Source organism: Brassica rapa, chromosome A08 (genome assembly GCF_000309985.2).
Source record: "Brassica rapa cultivar Chiifu-401-42 chromosome A08, CAAS_Brap_v3.01, whole genome shotgun sequence".
NCBI classification, from domain to species: domain Eukaryota; kingdom Viridiplantae; phylum Streptophyta; class Magnoliopsida; order Brassicales; family Brassicaceae; genus Brassica; species Brassica rapa.
Window position 1 is genome coordinate 11,322,043 of NC_024802.2, and position 21,196 is coordinate 11,343,238.

General features: G+C 33.5%; 2 protein-coding genes, 1 long non-coding RNA gene and 1 pseudogene across 13 annotated transcripts; 3 read left to right on the forward strand and 1 right to left on the reverse strand.

The window, feature by feature from the left end:
• Positions 1-3,410: 3,410 nt before the first annotated feature.
• Positions 3,411-5,074, forward strand: LOC103834086 (transcription repressor OFP5-like). 2 transcript variants are annotated; one of them, XM_009110143.2, is made up of 2 exons: positions 3,411-3,556; positions 3,634-5,074. In XM_009110143.2, the coding sequence occupies exon 2, from the start codon at positions 3,636-3,638 to the stop codon at positions 4,599-4,601; it is 966 nt and encodes a 321-aa protein (XP_009108391.1). In that variant the 5' UTR covers positions 3,411-3,556; positions 3,634-3,635; the 3' UTR covers positions 4,602-5,074. The 2 variants fall into 2 exon arrangements, with proteins under 2 accessions (XP_009108391.1, XP_009108393.1); XM_009110145.2 differs by having other exon boundaries at positions 3,413-3,556; positions 3,720-5,074.
• Positions 4,939-6,695, reverse strand: LOC103834087 (heat stress transcription factor A-4a). Of its 4 annotated transcripts, none has more exons than XM_009110146.3 (3): positions 6,442-6,695; positions 6,124-6,356; positions 4,939-6,042 (listed from the first exon to the last, which is right to left on the reverse strand). In XM_009110146.3, exons 2-3 carry the CDS (start codon positions 6,343-6,345, stop codon positions 5,152-5,154), a joined length of 1,113 nt encoding a protein of 370 aa, XP_009108394.1. In that variant the 5' UTR covers positions 6,346-6,356; positions 6,442-6,695; the 3' UTR covers positions 4,939-5,151. The 4 variants fall into 4 exon arrangements, with proteins under 4 accessions (XP_009108394.1, XP_009108395.1, XP_009108396.1 ...); XM_009110147.3 differs by having other exon boundaries at positions 6,124-6,347; positions 6,442-6,694; XM_009110148.3 differs by having other exon boundaries at positions 6,130-6,356; positions 6,442-6,692.
• A 708-nt stretch (positions 6,696-7,403) lies between these two features.
• On the forward strand, positions 7,404-9,692 carry LOC103834088. 7 transcript variants are annotated; one of them, XR_626405.2, is made up of 4 exons: positions 7,493-7,748; positions 7,914-8,657; positions 8,742-8,929; positions 8,995-9,692. It is a non-coding gene; the product is annotated as an uncharacterized LOC103834088 (long non-coding RNA). The 7 variants fall into 7 exon arrangements; XR_004450270.1 differs by adding an exon at positions 7,404-7,486 and having other exon boundaries at positions 7,588-7,748; positions 7,914-9,657; XR_004450272.1 differs by having other exon boundaries at positions 7,914-8,929.
• Positions 9,693-15,895: 6,203 nt separating this feature from the next.
• On the forward strand, positions 15,896-20,997 carry LOC103834089 (annotated as a pseudogene).
• The last annotated feature ends 199 nt before the right edge of the window (positions 20,998-21,196 follow it).

The following is a 21,196-nucleotide window of genomic DNA, read 5'->3' on the forward strand; positions in this document are numbered from 1 at the left end:
ATTTATCAACTAAATAAGAGAGAAATAAAGAAAATATACAAAAATTTTAAGTAATTAAAAAATGTCTTAAATCAATGATAACATACATAATAGATAATGATGATATGATGATTTTCTTTTCATCACTGCATTATAAGACTAAACATTCTTAAATATATTCAATTTGCTAGGCATGTATTACAAAATATAGAGTCCAACAAACATTGGAAGACATAAAATTATTATTTTTTGTCTAATCTTATATACTACATTTAGTAATTCTGTGAAATTTACGTATTTTAGTTATCTTGGTTTGTATCATTCTGAAAGTTCATGAAAGATATTTAAGATTTAATAATAATTTCAAGTTTAAAATATAGTAATTAGCTAAAATATCATAGAAAGTAAGAAAAAGTATTTACTTTGATTTCATTTGGATTATGAAACTAATATTCAAAACATATTTGTAATTTGCTAAGCGTATATACCTAAATAAAATACATGTCGTAATATGGTGATAGTTCACAACTAGGAATGGCTACAAGAGTCTCTAAAACCATTCTTGAAATCCTTTTGCATTTGTAGCAATTTTTATACTCAATGATCCAGTCTCAAACAAGTTGTTCTAACTTTAAAATCTTTTGATTGCTTTCTAAGAAGCAAGCTTAGAACTTAAAGCAATAGGTTGTTTCTTAAGCTCTTTAAAATCTTTTGATTGTTTCTTAAAATCTATTGATTGTTTTCTAAGAAGCAAGCTTAAAATCTTTTGACATAACACAATTTCATTGTTGGCCCTAATCGTCAAGATGTGGATCTTACACTATGGGGCAACCAATAATTTATGTTCAAATCATAAGTTATCGGAGATATCAAGTTCTCATGGTGACAAGTATATTTCCAAAATATATATAACTAAAATAAAAATACAAACACAAACTTAAAAGTCTGATACATACTGATTAATAATTATTATTTGCATGAAAACTATTATTCGCTTCATTATCAGCCACACAGTTTTACTTTGACACAACAATGAAAACATCGAAAGAAAAACAAGAGTAAAGTTCAATTAATACATGAATTAGAGCTAAATTTCCAATGTACAATTCATAAGCTTATAATCAAAAAAACATAATTAAGAATTGAGAACTGTTTATGTATTCTGAATTCAATTTTGATATTTTGGTCCAACTAACGAAAAAAATTATTATAAAAAATGCGACGAATAAAATATATTTGCAAAATTTAAATAATAAAAGTCAGAGCATGTTTCTTTTCGTATACTATATCGTACACACTAAAAGTTTATAAACACAGAAAATTTTACAATATTTGATCTTCACACAACAAATCAGTCAGAATATACAAGAGGAACTATCCGCGCGTAACGCGGAAACCGACCTAGTTTGTATAATAAACACAATTTGATACATGGTAAACAAAAATCGGGACTGTTATAGCAAAAAAGTGACAAATTTCTTACAGAGTCAATCGTTGAAATCTTAAATTTTTGTAAACACACGGAAATTTGGAAAAAATATTGTATTTGTTAAAATAATTATATCAATCAAATTAAACTTAACTTACAACATTTAGTCTACTTTTTTCAAAAAAAACACAACGGGTTCATATTGCCATCACTATTAGTCGAACGTCTTGTCGTTTTTATGGACAGTCCAAAAATCATCAGATCATTTAAAATTAAAGTTTCTTATATCATACGCGCGGGGTACTATTCTTTTATTCCTTTTCAGATTATAAAGTAGAAGAGCCTGGATCTGGTGAATTTGCTAATACTTCAATGTCAAGTCTTTACAATATAAGAGAAACAAAAAAAAACTTATTAGATAAAAGCACTTATTTATAGAAGAAAATCCGCTGTATATTAATAGAAGATTATTAAAAAAATTGTAACCTTAAGTTTATACTAATGAAAAAAAGATCATGCTTAGGTGTCACTTAATTAAGATATCAATTTAGTCTACGTGGCAGGTTAAGAATCAATTGAAAAAAATGTTGGTCCAAATCAAATTACTAAGGAATATTATATTAACTTAAAATATAAGAAGCGTGTATTTTTCTTAAATAAAAGCTACGAAATTACTTAATATGATTAACATATATATAGTAATTAATGATTATGAATAATAAATATTTGATAACAATTTTTGCATCTTTCTTCATTTTTGTTTAATTTTATATTATTACAAAAATTAAACAATCACATTAATCATATAATAAAAAAATTAGATTTTTTCTTATATGTTATATTTTGAAAATTTTTAAATGACTTTTACAAAAATGAGGAAACCTTATATGTTATATTTTAGATTTCTTAAAACGATTTTAAATTACAAAAATGAGGAAACCATATATGTTATATTTTTCTTATATGTTATATTTTTCTAATATGTTGGATTTTTTCTTATATGTTTTATTTTGATTTTTTTAAAAAAAATTAAATCACAAAAATATAAGTTTTCCTTAAGCATACGATTAAAAGCATTAAAATGACATGTATCAATTTGATGGTTGATCTGAAACCTTTTAAAACCATATAGAAGATAAATGTCAAAATAATTCAACTGTGGAAACAATACTGTTCACTTTTTCAAGAATGTGTTCGGTGGAAAAAAATAAAGTTTTTGTGTCATAATTTGTTTAATGTCTAATTTGATCAACCCATGATATATTAATTTTAGTTTAGTTCCAAAATTTTTAATAAAAATTAATCCGGTACATCGGAAAGAAATTATATAATAATAACAAAAAATATTATATATGTATAAATAAAATGTTCAAATATATAAAAAAACTATCGATAATATATACAAATAAACTCACTATGCCTAAGATGCATGTCTTATCCTAGTATAAGTTAAAAATCAAAATCATGAACAAGTTGGTGGTTGATGACACGAACCACCATACCTCAAGGTAGGAGATATATCCATATGGAGAGATTTTAGCTGTTCCTCTAAAATCAGGACAACACCAACTTCACAAAATCTCGTACCATAACCCTGAATCCTATAGCTTTACCATCTTCATGATTAAAAAATCTCTTAGTCTAGGACCCGGGAGCGATATGACAATCATATTGTTCTTTTTTGACGAAAACTAGGGTTTGGGGCTAATTCTGTAAACCGGTCTGCTAAATGACTAGGGACATAATAATGTAAATGTAATCATTGCATAGGCACTAGATTCCATGAGCCAAGAACCCAAGTGTTTAACTATGGGTTTTACGCAATTAAGACAGCTACTACAAAACTAAAAGATGGGATGATTCGTGTGGTTCTTGGATCGGTCACGTTACTCCGAAAGAAGACATAGCCTAAGTCTTTGTCATCAATGAAGTTTGGTTTTTGATTGATGCAACTGGTCCCCTACTTCGGTATAAATTCCACAACTTACCCAGAGATTACAAAACCAATAAAACAAAAAGTTCACAAGTTTAAAAGTGGGCACAAGATGATTCAGGCTGATTTGGTTCTCTTTTTCAAACTGCAATAGCTTTAACCCGTTAAAGAAACATCTTCTCATCTCCCTATTAATATTTATAATCCTAAAACAGGTATTTTCTTTAAGTGTGTTTTCCTCTCTTAAGTTAATTCGCATTTGTTCAAAACATCTGGCTTCTGGGATCTTTAGGAATGATGAAATGGGGAAGAAAGAAAGTACATGTCCCTTCTTCATCTTCTTTGTCTCGTGCTCATCATGTTTCTTGGTTTTCAAAGTTGAGAGGTTCTTCTGACTTGAAACCTGCAAAGGAGAAGAAGCATCATGATGAAGCTAGCCAGAAGATGTCTACAAAATCTTCCTTGAGTTCTACTAAACCTGGAAATGATATTCATGAGAGCAGCAAAAGGTTACAGAGAGTATCAGTAGAAAAGGAGAACGTTGCAAAAAGGTCAGCAGGCATGGAGTCAAATGAGAAGTTTGAAGAGATCATGAGCAGTGTGAAGAAGAAAGCAAGAGATTACCGAAGAGAGACGCGTGGCTTCCTAGAAGTAGAGGCAATGGATAGAGACAAAGGAGGAACTGTGATCATGACGCCAAGAATTCACGTGAACAGAGATAAGAAGAGACGTGACCAAAAGCTTCTCCTACAAAAACCAAAGAGATCAGAACAGGAGTCAGAGGTCAAGGTGCAAAAACCAGCCACAAGAACATGTACAAGAAGCTACAGTAGAGAAGATTTTGTGAAGCTGAAGGAAATAAAACTAAGAGAAGTGAAGCTGAAGGCTGACCAACGGAGGAAGTCTATGTACCTAAGAAGGGAGCTAGGAACCAAAGAAAACAGCAATGTTAGAGTCTTTTCACCAAGAGCATGCAGAGTTAAAGCTATGGAAGACTTGAAGAAGGCTAAACTGAGAGCACGCGAGCACGATGGGGGAGGAATGGAGAAGGAAAGCTTTGCAGTTGCGAAATGCTCGACCGATCCTCAGAAGGATTTTAGAGATTCAATGGTGGAGATGATCATGGAGAATGGTATTATCAACCACCCTGAAGAACTCAAAGGGCTTCTGGTTTGTTATCTTAGACTCAATACCAATGAATATCATGACATGATCATCAATGTGTTTCAGCAGGTGCACAGTGATTTATATTTACATTAATTTTGGTGTAGAATAGTAATTATCCCTCAGTTTTTAATATTGAAATTTTATAGAATTTTTTTTCCAAATTAGATGACTTTTTCAATTTAACTTTGTATCACCCTTGGTATTTTCTTGTGTATTTTATTATTGGTTGAATTTTGTTTAAGTGAATAATTAATGATAATTATTTAAAAATGTAAAACAAAATTAAATGTTTTTTTAATCTATGTACACGATCTTGAAATTGTGATCTAATAAAAAGCAGAGGGAGTATCAGTCATAATCTTTTGCATAATAGAGAATGTAGCAGAGCTTCTAGATGATGCCTAACTCTCACATGAATCAAAGTATCAAAGACAGAAATAACTGAACAAAGTTGTCAGGTTAAGCTTCTATAGTCCTGAAAGATTAATGTTACAGTCTGCTACTGAAAGGACATACATGTGATGATAAAAAGCAGAACCATACTCAAAATACAATGAACCGACAAGTAAAAAAGAAACCTATGTTACAAGAAACTATAAACAGATCTGAAGTAGAGATCATTTAACATAACAACTTCTCTATCTCAAGAAGTCAGATGTCCAAGCTGTTCTGTAAGTGTATTTACATTCCTCGAATCCCACCAACATTTCTCAGCTTTATCATCTTTCCTCTCTGATTGAACTTCCTTTTGCCCAGTTGAGCCAGGGTTCTCTGTCAAAAGCTGCTGCCAGAAGACATCATTCCCTCCTGCTGCTGAAAGAGGAGGAGAGGGAGCAACTGTGTTCTGTTCTTTGGAAGCATCAGGCTCAGAGTTCATGTCGATGGTCCTTGGAGAAGTAGGACATGTGTCGATACTTAGCTGAATGCAAGGGAGAGGAGGGCTTTCAGGACAAGTAGATGACTCATCCACATCAAGTGTCATCATGCTTCTTGTTTCTTGTCCCAAACTCTCGCTAGAATCTTCAGATACAAGATTCTCCCAAACCGCTATTGATGACTCTAACTGTTCCACCTGAAGCTCTCTTGCCTGTGAAGAAGGGCTTGTGGAACCTTCCAACCCGATCCTAGGGAACCTTCTTTTCCTCTCGTTAGTCTCCTGTAGACACGGAGAGAGATTGAAAGCAAGCTCCGGTTTCTCCAACACCTGAGAGACAAACGAAGCCATCGTCTTCTGACGCTTCTCCATGTGTTGTAACTGATCTTTAAGTTCTTTAACTTGTTGCTGAAACATCTCTCGTTCCTTCTCTTGTTTATGTAACTCTTCAAGCAACACTTCTTTCTCCTTGGTTAGTCTCTCGATCTGATCATTCATTCTCTGTCGTTCTGAATCAGTCAATGGGTGAGGTTGGAGACTCGGTGAAGAGTGGCTGTGAACAGGTTTGCGTCTGTGAATGTTCTTCATAAGATGAGGCTGACCTCTCACGAAATCATCGTTAGCAAACTCCCATTGCTCTGGATCAGCTTTTCTAAAACCCTACAAACAAAAAAAAAACTTAAAATAAACTCAAGAATGTTCTGTTTAAAAAAAAAAAAAAAAGACAGAACAGAACTAAACAGTTACGTATGTGTTAAGCTGTCGGATAAAGCTTGCGAAGTTATTGTGTTTGAAGAATTTGGGAAGAAGGTCTCTTGAAAACTCCGGTGGGTTCCAAACGATGAAGCTTTTGTTGCTTTGAGGACTCCACGAGACGATTGAATCAGACGAGGAGTCGTCAACCATCTCGTACGTTTTGGTGAGGAAAGGTGGGAGCGAGCCTCCATGGTTACTCTCATCCATCTCTATAAAAGCTTTTCAAGAAAACCAAAGATCAAAACTTTCGATCAAAAGAAGTGGATAAAGCTTCGAACTTTAACCAAGTGAGAGAGAACCCACCAGTGTTTTTGGTAATGAAACCAATCGAACAGAAGCTTCTCAGAAACCCTTTTAAAACTACTCCGAGATTCAATGAATCTAGAGCCCTTTTGTATTAAATTTTCACCTAATCCTATAATATAAAGAAAAAAATGCTTCTCGAAACCTCTCTGCTTCTCGAATTTTCAAAGATCAGTGATTTTTGTCGTGCTCTGTTTCTCTGAGGAAATAACAGAGTCTTGTGAAGAAAAGTAGACAAGACGATTGACCCGGTGCTTGATATTATAAGAAGAAGAATTGTCAAAGCTTTCGACGATATTTATTGGATAGAAATTAAACGAAATAAAGATATTGATTTTTTTTTTTTTTGACATCTAAAAGTTTGATCAAGTGCGTACGAATCGCACAACACAACACATCTTTTTGCAGAGATTGGGTTTGGTTGGAATTTTTATTTATTCATTTTTTTTTACTTTTTTATGAAACTGTGGTCCATGGCATGGCACCATGCTATGAGGTTTTTAATTATAAACTTTTTTAATTTAAAAATTCAATGATACGTGTATATAGACAGATAATCATACATTTGTGTATGTAGAAGCATATGACCGTAAGAAATTTCGTTGCTATCTTTTGGGATTTTGATTTCATAACTATAGAAAGTCTTTTTTTTCTTTTTACATCAAAAAACTATTCTATTATTTGGATAACCAAAATGGAATAAAACATCCAACAAAAATTTCTATGGAAAGTGAAAAGACTCATTTGAATGAATCTATAATAATAAAGTTGGCTTATCTGTCCTCTCATGCGTCCATGTCACTCTGGAGATAGGGGTGTTTTGCGTCACGTGTCGCAACATCAGAGCTCCTGCGATTTTTGCTCCCCGGCGCTCTTTGATCTATCGAATATTATCTGGGCTTTTATGACAATAGTTAGAGTAGGCCCAGACATTGAGCCATATTAGAGACCCATCCAAAATTAGGTTTCGCCTTCCTTTTCCTAATCCTCTTGCACGTGTGACCTCCACGATGAAATTCAGACTTTAAGCACCGATCTGAATTCAGTAACGTCAAACTAATCCATAAATCATTTCTTTACTTCTTGAGTTTTTCGTTATTACTCCGCCCACTTGAAGCAATCAATCTATCTCTTTGTTTTCCACAGTAACCGTTGAAGCTTCGGCTATAAATATATGTCCTTCATGCGATGATCAGTACAACTCAAACGATATCCAAAAGCAATTTTTTTCGTAGCAACCCATCCGAGAATGGCTAATTCCTTCATCATTCTTGCGGAATTAAAAAACAGGGACCAGTCTCTCCAAGGTCACCCTCTCGATCACTCTCTAACTTTCTTTATCATCTCCTTGCTACTTTCGATTTCAAAATTTTAGTGTTTTGTTCTTTATTTTTTTTGTTGTGGAATAGTGTTGGAGGATCAAAGGATTGATCTTTTGGTTTTAACACATTTGATTATAATTTTCTGCGCAGGAAGATGACAGGCTTAGAGTATGTGATCAGTGATGCTACTGAGATTATCCCGACAAGATTATATCGATGCTGACGTATAATATCGATGCAAACGTATAACAAGGTTATATTGATGCTAACGTATAATATCATGGACGGTACAATATACCAGGCTCCACAGCGTTGTAGTGCCTTTGCAGCTCGAGTTGTATGTTTCTTCATCCTTTCTATTTACGTTCATGTGTTGCTTGGAGGGCATAGACTAAGCAAAGGTTTTTTTTTAGTTGCTGCTAAAGTGTTTTTTGTTTTCTTCTCTTTCTCCTTTAAGGTCTGGCTGTTTAGAAGGTTTCTCTGCAGCTGCATTAAAGTTGGGGACAATTAGTCATTTTAAGATTTTGTTTTCTTTAATAAGTTGGTTCTGTCTCAGTTTCATGTGATGTAAATCTTTTCTGCTACTAAGAGTCGATTTCAAAGTTTGTTGCAAGCTCGACTAGCTATGTCCACAAGACCGGACTGAGAAGTATATGTTTTTTGTATGAACTGCATGTAGATGCAAATGTAAAAATACTTTTCATTAACTTAGGAAGCTCATATCTGAACAGATTTAATTTATCAAGTACTTTAGAATTTGTTGTTCTTTGTTGTGATTAACTTCATCGATCTTATGATATGATCTATAGTTGTCAGTTGATGCTAAAAACCAGAACATGCCTTCTGAGACAAAGCCCCCAATGGTACACAATCTTTCACACCACTTCTCTTCCGGTAAATATAAAAAATATTTTTTTTAGAGAAGTTGGGTTTTATGGCTGTGCTCTGTGACAGAGGAATTGAATTTGATGTTTTTAGATTCATCAAAGATGATGTCTTCGTAGAAATCAGGAGCAACACACCTTATATAAGAAAAAAAAAAGAATTGAACAGTATCTATGTCGAAGAAGTCAAGAGTTCTTTGAGCAACGCGTTTCTTCAGGCCGATATTGTTAGCTTTGACCAAACCCATCTTCAGAATCACTAAGATTCAATTTTAAGTGAAGGTTTGTTTGCTCATGATTGTTGTTCTGTTTCTGCACCAGACACTTAATGGTTGCAAATGCAGCAGATGGCAGAGCCGTTCTCTGTAGGAATGGTGAATCCATAGACTTGTCTCGAGACCACAAACCAATCTACTTACCGTAAAGAAGAAAGTCTAAGGAAGTGGCGGCTTCAATGATGCCAGTTACTTAAATGGCATAGCGATTGGGACATGTAACTACCACGAGGGTCACGATCTCCACTCTTAGCAGAGCCAGGAGATCAAAAAGATACATTTAACAGAGGAAGACAAGTTTCTAATAATGGGATGCGACGAGATTTTGGACGTTTTGACAATTCAAAAGGTTTTTGTATCGTTAGGTGTGAATTACGTCGATCACGATGACCCGATAACGCTTGCTTTGAGGTCTTTAAGGCTAAATAAGCTTGATAAACCTAACATTGGTTGTTTGATTCTTGTCGGCTGATGACATAAGAGCAATGGTCGCTCCTCCGGTGGAGGATCAATGGTGTTGTAATTTTCTCAGAAGAGATTGAGGGCCTTATTTGATGGTTGAATGAAAAGATAATGACATTCCCTTTTGTGTTCTTGGCTGAGCTTTTTCTTGCTTTTGTATATTTGGTGTCTGTATCTAACTTCGAGTGTCTATGTGCCCAAGTTTTGTGTAAGCGGTTATTTGTTCGTGCATGGATTGAAAGTTTTTTTTATGTACGTGCTACATTTAGTTTATATAATTACATGGATTCCAGTTTATGAAAACAAAATAGATTTGTATGCTTGGTTGCTAACTACATACATACATTTCCAATTTTGTATGCTTGGTCAGTCGCTATTTTGTCCACTTTCTTAAGTAAGAAAATAGTTTTGTAATATGAACATTAACAATATACAATATTAAAACGTGAGAAACCAACACTTGTCCAACATGAAAATAGTTTTACAAATTTGTTCACTTTTTAGAAGATTATAACTACACTAGATATTCCACAAATTAACATTCGATAAATTAATAACATTATAAATTAAAACTTTTTATCGATTTTAAGTTGGATCAATTTAAAATATAACACAAATCGATAAAATAATAAGATAATATCTTTTTGAAAATCCCATGCAAAGTTATCGTCTCACTAGAGTCATATAATAATTTATATATATAAAGTTTCTATAAGTATAAATAATATATTGTATTGTTTGATTTAGATTTACAATTGATTTTATTTTATAATATCTAAAAATTTGTCTCTAAAACACATTTAAATTACATGATACATATCTCATAACACTAAAAATGAACTATAAGTTTCTGTCTAACATGAAAAGTTTCTATAACTTCCATAAAGCAATACTTTCACACTTTAAAAAAATTAACTGCATCCACATAAATCAATGGAATGTCAAATTAAACAACAAACAACTACAATTATTAATATATAGCCGTAACCCACCATCTAACAAAATATATATCTTCAACAAAGAGAAAGATTCACATGAAAACATATTTTCCACTATATTCACAAAACAAAAGAAAAAACAAATAAGATGGAATCATATATTTTAGTCAACAATTATAACTCAGACGAAAGCATTGACAGCTACGACGAATGCTCTTCAGGCACAAACCATGCATCCATTTCAAAAACTTTAGACTATGATATTTTGCAGCGGAATCACTCATGATGATAGAATCAACAAATTCAGTTAATGAAATTGTGTTTGGATAATAACAATCCAGAGGCTCATTGAGGGGTTAAATCGGTACTTTTCCACCATAAACCTAGCAAATGACTCGACCATCTTCGTCACTCCGCATATGAGAACTATGACAAAAGTACATATCTTTATAGTATATTAATGTTATGCATAACCAATTTTGAAGAGGTAAATAGTTTTTGAATAAGTTGTCCTGGAAAAATAGTCAATTCAAATCCAATCAATGTGGAACATGATTAAGAATTCACTGAGGATTTGAAAACAAAGTATTTAACCAATACAACCAAATACAAGCATTTACATTTTTTCTTATAATTCATCAACTTTATATCAGAAAATATCATTCACTTTTAACATATATTCATCTTCATGTTTTTGAACTCCTTTTCTTTATTAAAACCATTTTTTGATAAACTTCTTTACTAAAACCATAAAATAAATTGTTAATTCATTTAAAAATAAAACATACAAATCCGGCGCGTAGCGCCGGAAGACTACTAGTATACAGATGTGATAGAGTTTGGTAACTATGGTTGAGATGACACTGCTACCAAAATCATGACGTAGGACAAATGATCCCTCCGTATTAATTTTATCATTTTGGTATAATTAACATGTGAGGGAGTATTATTCAATGTAGCCAAACTACCATGCATTTTTTTTTGGGTAAAATGTTAATATAACTACCATGCATTTTGTAATGAGTCATCGACTAAAAAGAGAATGGCTTAACTGTGCAAATTATAACTGGGCATATGTGCCATACGATAATGTCCCCTTTGCTTAATGAATTAATTTTCAAACTCTGCATTAAACTAAAAATAAGACTTGCAGTCACCAAAGAATAAAAAAACTCATTTCTATGTATCAAGTCTATCGAATCCATTAGGTGAGGGCATATTAACTGAAACCTGAACCGATCCGAAAAATCCGAACTAACAACCAAACCGAAGTTAAAAAAAAAACGAACGGGTTTAGGATTCAACCAGTCCGGATACCCGAACCAATTACCCGAAGTATATATATATATATTATAGGCCCGTCTCTGGGCATGTGCCCAAGGCACATTTACACATGGCCCATAAATTCTTTTGTAAATTTTAGTTAGAGTTTAGGGTATTTTTCTAAAATACTAGGGCCCATTTTTTTAGATCACATGTATATTTTTATAAGCTGCACAGGGTTCAGCACAACCATAAACTTACATCTTACATTCACATTCTTCTTTTCTTCTTCTCCTTCTTCAACATTTATTTTCAATACATACTCAAACTCATTTTATGACTGATTATATGTATGTATCACTATATTTTGCGATTTTGATTTATGTTTGATTACAAGTAAGATTTGTAATTTGTTTTCTCTTTGCTCTTTATATCGGCATGAGTTCAAACATTCATAATTATCCAAGTTTGATTTCTGTTTGATTTTGATATCTCTTTGATTTTGATTTATGAATAGATGGATTCTTTACCATTTTATATTCAATATAATACAAATAAAAATTACATGAAGAAAAAGAATACATGCGCGTGTTCCTTAACGTAATGACAAATCAGAAAGATCATATATCTTATATTAAGTTGTTCAATTTTTTAACTTCGGCAGTATTTTTTGTGGTTTCACATGGTCAAATCAAGGATACATAGAATTTTTATTATTATTTGTTACACAGTTCGGTTATATCTGAAATAACCCAAACCCGAACCTTAAAAACCCGAACCCGATCCAAAATATAAAATAACCCGAACGGATTCTGTAAATCTCTATCCGAAAATTCGAAGCATCCGACCCAAACCCGAACGGATACCCGAACGTCCAGGCCTAGAATCCATCATATGTAATAAGACTGCAAAAATTACACACACACACACAAAATTGCAAAACAAGAAACCAGAACACAACAAGAACAAGAGAGGAGGCACTGGTTCTAATGCTGATGCAAAGCCTTTGACCTCCTTGTTCTTTTTCGGCAATGGATGGTGAAAAATATGCGTTTTGGAAACAAGATGCTATAACTGCTGAGCATAACTTGTGTCTTGATTTTTTTGCTTTCAGAAACTGTTCACAAAAATTCGTAATTACGCAAACAAAAGTGTCAACATAAATATAAAAAAAAAAATTAACTAGTATCCTCCTTGTCGGAGGTGCAGGAAGCGATTGTATCCTCTGGCGACATGATGAGGATGATTACAAAACTTGGTTCTAGTTGGAAAGAACTTGGGAGCAAATTCGACAACGGAGAAATGAAGTGAACTGGTGCACTTTGGTTTGGTTTCCGCAGGCCATTCTTCGGTTTTCACTCAAGCTTTCCATAACCGGCTTTGAACAGGAGATATGACAAGACTATGGGGTGAAAACCAAACTTGTCAGACTATGTGGTGTGGAGAACCGAATGAGACTCGAGACCACCTTTTCTTTGCATGTCCATTCTCTTACACCATCTAGACAGAATTTTCAAAAGCCATCTTACCACGTCCTACACATGAATGGAACATCACGGTACAACACGCCTCTCTCCTAGGCGTAGTGATATTGATCTGTGCCTTCTTCGGCTGACTTTCCAAACAGTATTCCATGGAGTTTGGTGTGAACGAAACAACATGAAGCATAATAATACCTATCATACTGCTTTAGAACTCATTCAAACAAAAATCATTTGAAACAGGGTATCATCTTTACGTTTCAGGAATGCGACCTTCTACAGTAAAATGATGATTAGGTGGCTGGAGAGAATCAATAGGATTGTCTCGGAAGTCTTGTTACTATCCCAAATTATTTTTCTAGTTTGTAATCTTACCAAATTTGCAGTACTGTAAACATTTTTTCTTTTGTTAATAAATAAATTTAACATTTTATTAAAAAATAATAATTAGTAAATGGGCTCACTTTTATTTGAATTTTATAATATACTAGACGAGATCCATTTTTAACGTGAAACAAATCAGATACAACTTCTTTTTTTTTGTCATCCACTTTACAGACTCATATACACTCTGTGAACCAAACTGGGAGATCTTGATCCATGTGAACTACAAAAGACGTTTCCTTTCTAGCGCTACGGGCTAAGCTATCCGCCTTCTTGTTCTGCGTTCTTGGTACATAGATAATCTCTGCTTGGGAAAAACTCTCTTTCAAGCTGTTTATATCCTCCAAATAACTTACAAATGCTGGTCATTCCTCTGGTGTTGAAACCATCTTCACCAATTGAGAACAATCCGTTGCAAACGTAACCTGAAATTATCGTAAGTTTTTCATACATTCTATTGCCCATAACAAGGCTTCCATTTCTGCATGAAGGGGAGAAAGTGACGCCCGGACATTCCTTGCACCCATCAAACCCGCAAATCCCTCTAGAGTACTATACCATTCTTGGCCTGAAAAAATATTATTTTCTTTCCAGGAACCATCCGTAAAACACCATCTTCCTGGGATTGACGGAAGAATCATTGCCCCTACCGGTTGGATCCTCTTGTTATCATTCAAAATTTGAGCCTCATCCCAAAGTTTTGATTCCGTTTCAGCCAGTTTAAGGGTATCCAACGGATCCACATCCATATAACTAAAGACTTTATTATTTCTTCCCTTCCATATATACTATAGTATCCGTGCAAACTGATGATCCTCCATCTGTGGAACAACTCTCCAAAAAAGATGATCAATGTTCACAAAGAGAGAACTTGTTGGAAACGTAGTTAGACATGTTGGAATCTTTGAAAGAGCCCATGTCTGAAGTGCAGGAGGGCATTCAAAAAACACATGGTTGATCGATTCCTCCTCCGCACCACATATTGCACAAACAATGTCGCCGGGTATCCCTCGCTTATGCAGATTTTTCTTGACTGCTATACACCCTGTCACCGTATTTTCCAGCAATATGCTTTCAAAATATCGACTGTGGGTCCAAACACTACTGGTGGTTTTTCCTTATCTGGATATATCCTTTCAATTTGATATCCAGATTTAACCGTGTATTTTCCATTATTTGTGAAATGCCATCCATCCTTGTTTGCTATCCGAGTTCTACTCAGTGGTATACTCACTATTAATTTCACATCCTGTGGATCCACCAAAGCCTGAATCACCTGTGAATTCCATCGTTGCAAATGAGGATCAATAAGCGATACTACTTCTGTATTTTAAAAATTGATGTTTACGATTCTTATACATATTAAAAATACTTTTTTTGTTTATTACTTTATAGTTTTAACAATAAATTTGCATTCTGTTTTTACAGTTTATTTTATGTTTCACTTTAAAAAATAAATGTATTAATCTATACTATTAAAGTAGAATTTCTGATAAGATTATTTTATAACCAAAAATAATAGGGTTAATAATTTTATCAAAAATAATAATCATATGTTTTCAAAGCGCGGGTTAACATCTAGTCTATAATATTAAAACAAAATCTATCTTATTAAAATAGAAATACTTTAAGCTTTTGTTCAGCAACATATATAACAGTTAAAAAAATAATGTTGTTTGGAAACATAGATAGCAATAAGTTAGGAAAAAAAAGTAATAGGTTTATGCTATTAAAAAAATTAGAAATTCATTACATTATATTAAAAGTAATTGGCTTATGTTATTTAATATACATATTCAAATCAAAATAATAATTTAAAATTGATTTATATCAAAAGTTCATTCAAAAATATACATATATTCAAATTTGATTTTTACTAACATACTTTTCAATAACCATTATAAAAATATTTTCAATATATATAAGAAAAATACAATACAAGGCCCAATTTCAATCACCAACTTAAATTATGGTTTTTATATTTCACATTAAAATTTAAAAATATAATATATATGATTATTTATATGATTATACGTATAAAATATTATTAATTATAAGATTACTTATTTGATGGTACGTATAAAATACAATTAATTATGTGATAACACATATTTTTGTAATCTATGATAACACATATATGATATATAATAGCGATTAGGGGTGGGCGTTCGGGTTCATTTTCGGGTTTGTTTAGGATTTCGTGTTTGGTTCAGATCTTTGAGGATTCGGTTCGAATTTGGATAGCCAACTTAAATTAATTTTCTTAAAAATAAATTTATTATATGCTTTAATTTTTAAAAATATATAAACAATAGAATATACTACATATAAATTTGAATAACATATGTCAGAGTATCTAACTTAACATATAAATTGGTTTGGTTTAAATATTTGGATAGAAAATTAATAATTATTTAAGTATTTTTTTGGAATTTTGAGTATATTTTAACTATTTTAGATATTTATGCTTGATTATTTGTATATATTTTTAAGTATTTAAATGGACTTAAAATTATCATATATATTCTAGATGTTTATATATATATAAAATCTATTTTGGATATCAAAATACTTCGGTTCGGATCGGATTAGGTTTCAGTTCTTCAAAACTCAAATACCAAAGTTTTGAATAATTTGGATATTTAATCAATTTCGGTTTGGATTTGTTACTATTTATTCAGATTGGGATCGGTTCGGTTCTTCGAATTTGAGTTTTTTTGCCCAAACCTAAATAGTGACATAAAAAATAAATGGCATCATATTTTTTTTAAAATACACCGCGCGGGCGCGTGTGTAAAAATAAACTATTAAGATTATACCTTTTATTTTATAAGGTTTTTACAGTGGGCATGCCATTACTTTTAATTTTAATTCAGTATTATTTATTTAACTGCTGCAAGAGAAAATTCTCTACCAATACTTAACTACTAGGTTAAGACGCAGAATAAATATTTTATATACAAAATTATATGGAGTATATGCTATTATAGTGTTTGATGTTTTTGACCTTTTTAACCTCTGAATACAAAAGATGTAATTGTTTAGCCAAAAAAAAAAGAGAGATAACGGCGTCGTTCACGGTCACACATAATTTCCCATTTTCTGCTTTATTTACCACTAGATTCTGACCCGCCCTTTTAAAGGGCGGGTATATTTTTTGTTTTACAATTTTTTTCAAAAAATAATTTTCATATTTATGTTTTTAAGTCATATTTGTGTTTTTCTGTATAATTATAGTTTTGTAATTTTTTTCATTATTAGTAAGAGATTTTGATAATTGTATTGAATTTGTGATGTTGCGTAGCTATAAACTTGTGAACTATTATTAGGTAACAAATATGAATAACAAAATAAATACAAAAATATATTTGAATTCTAGATTTTTTGTCATATATCCTTTAAGAGAAGAGGTAACTCCTTATGTGAACTGATTTGCATGAAGAAAGATAATTGTTTATATTGTTAGAATATATCTCGTTACTTTTTAAGTACGCCACGTGGGAAAAAATTATTGGACTAATAAGATAAAATCAGAAAAAAAAAACTAAAAACATGTTACCAACCGGCAATCTGATACTGGTTGATCTGACAAAACTTCAAAATTTTATATTAAATTAATAGTAAATAACAATATTAATTTATTTGTTATTAATAGCCTATTATAAATGTCTATTTCATTTTTTTGGTTTAGTATATTGAAACGGTTACCCTTAAAACCCAGTGTGTGAACTGGATTTAAATATCTTTTTGGTTTAGTATATTTCCGCATTAAACGTTAAGAATTTGATTAATTAGCGTTTGTTATGTAAATATTAGTCGACCATATATAGTAGTATTTTATTATCACACACTCAAATCCATTATGTACTCGTCGAGTATTATTATTTTTATGTATTCGATAGGAGTGGGCTGCGAGAATATTGGAACCAAAAAAGAAAGAAGTTACAAAACTCAATATTATTAATTGTTAGTTATAAATGGCAGTTTGTATAATAAGTGGTTCTTTAAATTAAAGAATTAAATAATTGGACACAACATATATCAATGGTCATGATCCTAATTTAATAGTATTGATGTGAACTGGATTTAAATATCTTTTTGGTTTAGTATATTTCCGCATTAAACGTTAAGAATTTGATTAATTAGCGTTTGTTATGTAAATATTAGTCGACCATATATAGTAGTATTTTATTATCACACACTCAAATCCATTATGTACTCGTCGAGTATTATTATTTTTATGTATTCGATAGGAGTGGGCTGCGAGAATATTGGAACCAAAAAAGAAGGAAGTTACAAAACTCAATATTATTAATTGTTAGTTATAAATGGCAGTTTGTATAATAAGTGGTTCTTTAAATTAAAGAATTAAATAATTGGACACAACATATATCAATGGTCATGATCCTAATTGAATAGTATTGATATATGATATATACTACCCATCATGGCAACTGCTCTTGTTCATTTATTACTCACCAGGAAGGAACAAAAACAAATCAAAATTTCCGGTGAGTTTTCTCTCAGTCGGCTAAAAATTACGTGAAGAAGAGGTGGACCAGAAAATTCCGGTGAACCGAAGATGACTTCGGGGACTAGAACACCGACATGGAAAGAAAGAGAGAACAACAAACGGCGAGAGCGGCGGAGACGCGCGATTGCGGCTAAGATCTTCGCGGGACTTCGGATTCATGGGAACTTCAAGCTTCCCAAACACTGCGATAACAACGAAGTTCTTAAAGCTCTCTGCAATGAATCTGGTTGGACCGGCGAAGACGACGGAACTACTTACCGTAAGGTAAATCGAAAACTCAGTTTCTTTATATGAAACTTTGAATAGATCTGTTCTTTCTTTGTTGAAGACATAACTTTTAATTATTACGTGAACCGGACTGTTGTGATTTAACATTGACCGGTTTAGTCGTGATTGCAAACGTCAGATCGAAACCGTTCTGGTGAACTGAAAAAGCATGACTGTTGTGTATTTGTGTAAGATTCGCTGATGCTTTAAGACTTTGTGTTCACTTTCGGACAAAAATATTACACCGTAATGACTTCTTCACCCTTAGCGAGTTATTAAGTATCTCTCTGGGTAGGATCGTCATATACCCTTTTTTTTTTTCCGTCAATAGATTTTTAATTTATATAAACGGGCCCAGCCCAGAAACTGATTACAATATAAGCCCACTAAAGCTACCGGGCTAAAAAACGTTACACAATTGGGCCCATTTCCAGCGGCCCACCTTGAGAAACCCTAGAAACAAACACAGGAGCGAAGCGCGGCCGCCTCGCAGATCACTATTTTCGTCGCTTGAACACGTGTCAACATCCTCGGCGTCGAGGGTCACGTGTCGCGAGATCGACGCATCGCACCTGCTTCTCGTCTTCGCCGGAGATCCATCCATCGGATCAACCAGCCACACCGGAACTCCGAAGTTCCGAACCTCTTCACCGTCAAGAGCTTATGGGACTCTAATATCGGAGAGAATCAATCGCCGTGGCGAGATCTCATCCACCCCCGTTCACCGCAGCCGCCCAAAGCCTCGCATGCAACCTCACTCTTTCCGTCGGAGAACTTTCTCTCCTCCGACGCGACCAGAAACCACTCCAAACTAACGACTAAACACCGAAATAAAAACAAACGAAAAAATTAAACCCTAAAGGACTAGGGGACTGAAGCCGGCGACGTAAAGCTGTGATAGCCTTTACCTCCCGGAAGCTAGATCCGACGACGGCGGAACTAAGGGAGCTTCCCCACCGCGGAGACAAAAACCGGCGTCGACGGAGCTGTGAGAGCCTTCGCCTCCCGGAGCTAAAACTCGCACTATTGGCACCCCCCCCTCCTACCCGCAAACCCGCCGTAACTCCCGTACCAGAACCACACCGGTTGGTGGCTGATCTGAGCTCCGACCGACGGACACCGAAAAAGAGAAGGAGGGACAAGCCCGGATGATTTTATCGAAAGGAAAAGGGCTCCGGCGACGGCACGGACGCTCACGCGCCGGCCGACCGCCGGATCCCCTTTGTAAAGACTTTTCTCTCTCTTATCAGTCGAATGATCGTCATATACCCTAAATTCGTGTTTCCTCGTCAGCTTAATATTTTTGTCTGAAAGTGATATAATATACAGTACCTTTAATATTTTTTTTGGTAAAATAGTACCTTTAATATTTTTTCGGCTTTGCGAATTTTTCTTTGGTCATAATTTACTTTAGTTAAGACTTTAGTACAGCGATCGAGGAAGACTTTAATCTTCTTTTCAGATTCTTTGAAATTCAATTTTATTTATTTTCCTCGACAAACCATGATAATTAAAATGGGATGATTATTCATTGTTTGACCATTAAGATACCAAGGAGAATCATTGTTCTTTACCTTTTATTCTTTTTATTTGCATTTGGATTTTCAATTTCTCAATCATAGTGTCATCCATGAGCAAAATTTTGTTCTTTGACCATATATAAACCAGAGAAAATCATCGTATTTTACCTTTGTTTTTTTTCTTGTTGCATTAATATTTTCAGTTACTCAATCATAATGTTATTTTGTTCGTTAATCATCATCTTTTGCTTTAGGTGAAAAGGGTAAAGAACAGTTTTAACTCTCTCTTGCGTAATATTAATCCACTAGGAAAAGATTGTTATTTTCAGAATTTCTCTGCTTGAAATGGTTTATATGTTTGTGATAATATTTCTTTCACTTTGCATAAACACTTGTGTAGGGATGCCAACCAATGGATCGAATGGAACTCAGGAATGGTTCTACTTCAGCGAGTCCATGCTCATCGTACCAACCTAGCCCTCGTGGTTCTTACAATCCAAGCCCTTCATCTTCCTCATTCCCTAGTCCTACAAACATATTTGGTGATGCTAACTCACTAATCCCATGGCTCAAGAATCTCTCTTCAAACTCACCTTCCAAGCTTCCTTTCTTCCATGGGAACTCTATAAGCGCTCCTGTGACTCCACCATTGGCTCGACGCGTGACCAAGTGACCATCCCTGACTCTGGATGGCTCTCTGGAATGCAAACCCCACAGAGCGGACCGTCTTCTCCTACTTTCAGCTTAGTCTCGAGAAACCCGTTTTTCGACAAAGAGGCTTTTAAAATGGGAGATTGTAATTCACCAATGTGGACTCCTGGACAAAGTGGAAACTGCTCTCCAGCTATTGCTGCTGGTGTTGATCAAAACTCTGATGTACCAATGGCTGATGGAATGGTGGCAGAGTTTGCGTTCGGTTCTAATGCGATTGGAATGGTGAAGCCTTGGGAAGGAGAAATGATACATGGAGAATGCGTTTCAGATGATTTAGAACTTACACTTGGAAATTCAAGAACCAGATGAATTCTGAGAAGATTCAACCTCGTTTGCTGTCAGTCAGATCTTATATTTAGTCTCTTACTTTCTCTTTTCATCTTTTGTCTGTTTTTTTCAGTGATGATTAAAGGTGATTGAGGGAAGACGAATATTTTAGAACTTTATTTTTTTTTCCTTGTTGGCCTACACTAAACTTGTAGTTAGTATATTATATCTCCAGTTTTTTTTTTTAAACATTTGTGGAAATTTGATTTTCGATTAAGCAATGTAGTTATTACCATAGTGGGATATTCATGTAAAATATTGAAGTCAGTTTGAACGTGATAACTTATCAGCAACCTGCCAACCTGTGTCTTTGAACATATTTTATTTTTAACATCCCCTTGAGCATTACAACATGTTTTGGTAATCATATCTCATCACCAAGAT

Coding starts and splice junctions, on each gene's coding strand:
- LOC103834086 (XM_009110143.2), top strand. CDS start 3,636: ATGATGAAATGGGGAAGAAAGAAAGTACATGTCCCTTCTTCATCTTCT.
- LOC103834087 (XM_009110146.3), bottom strand. CDS start 6,345: ATGGATGAGAGTAACCATGGAGGCTCGCTCCCACCTTTCCTCACCAAA. Junction 6,043..6,123: donor AGCTTAACACATACGTAACT/GTTTAGTTCTGT, acceptor TTTTGTTTGTAG/GGTTTTAGAAAAGCTGATCC.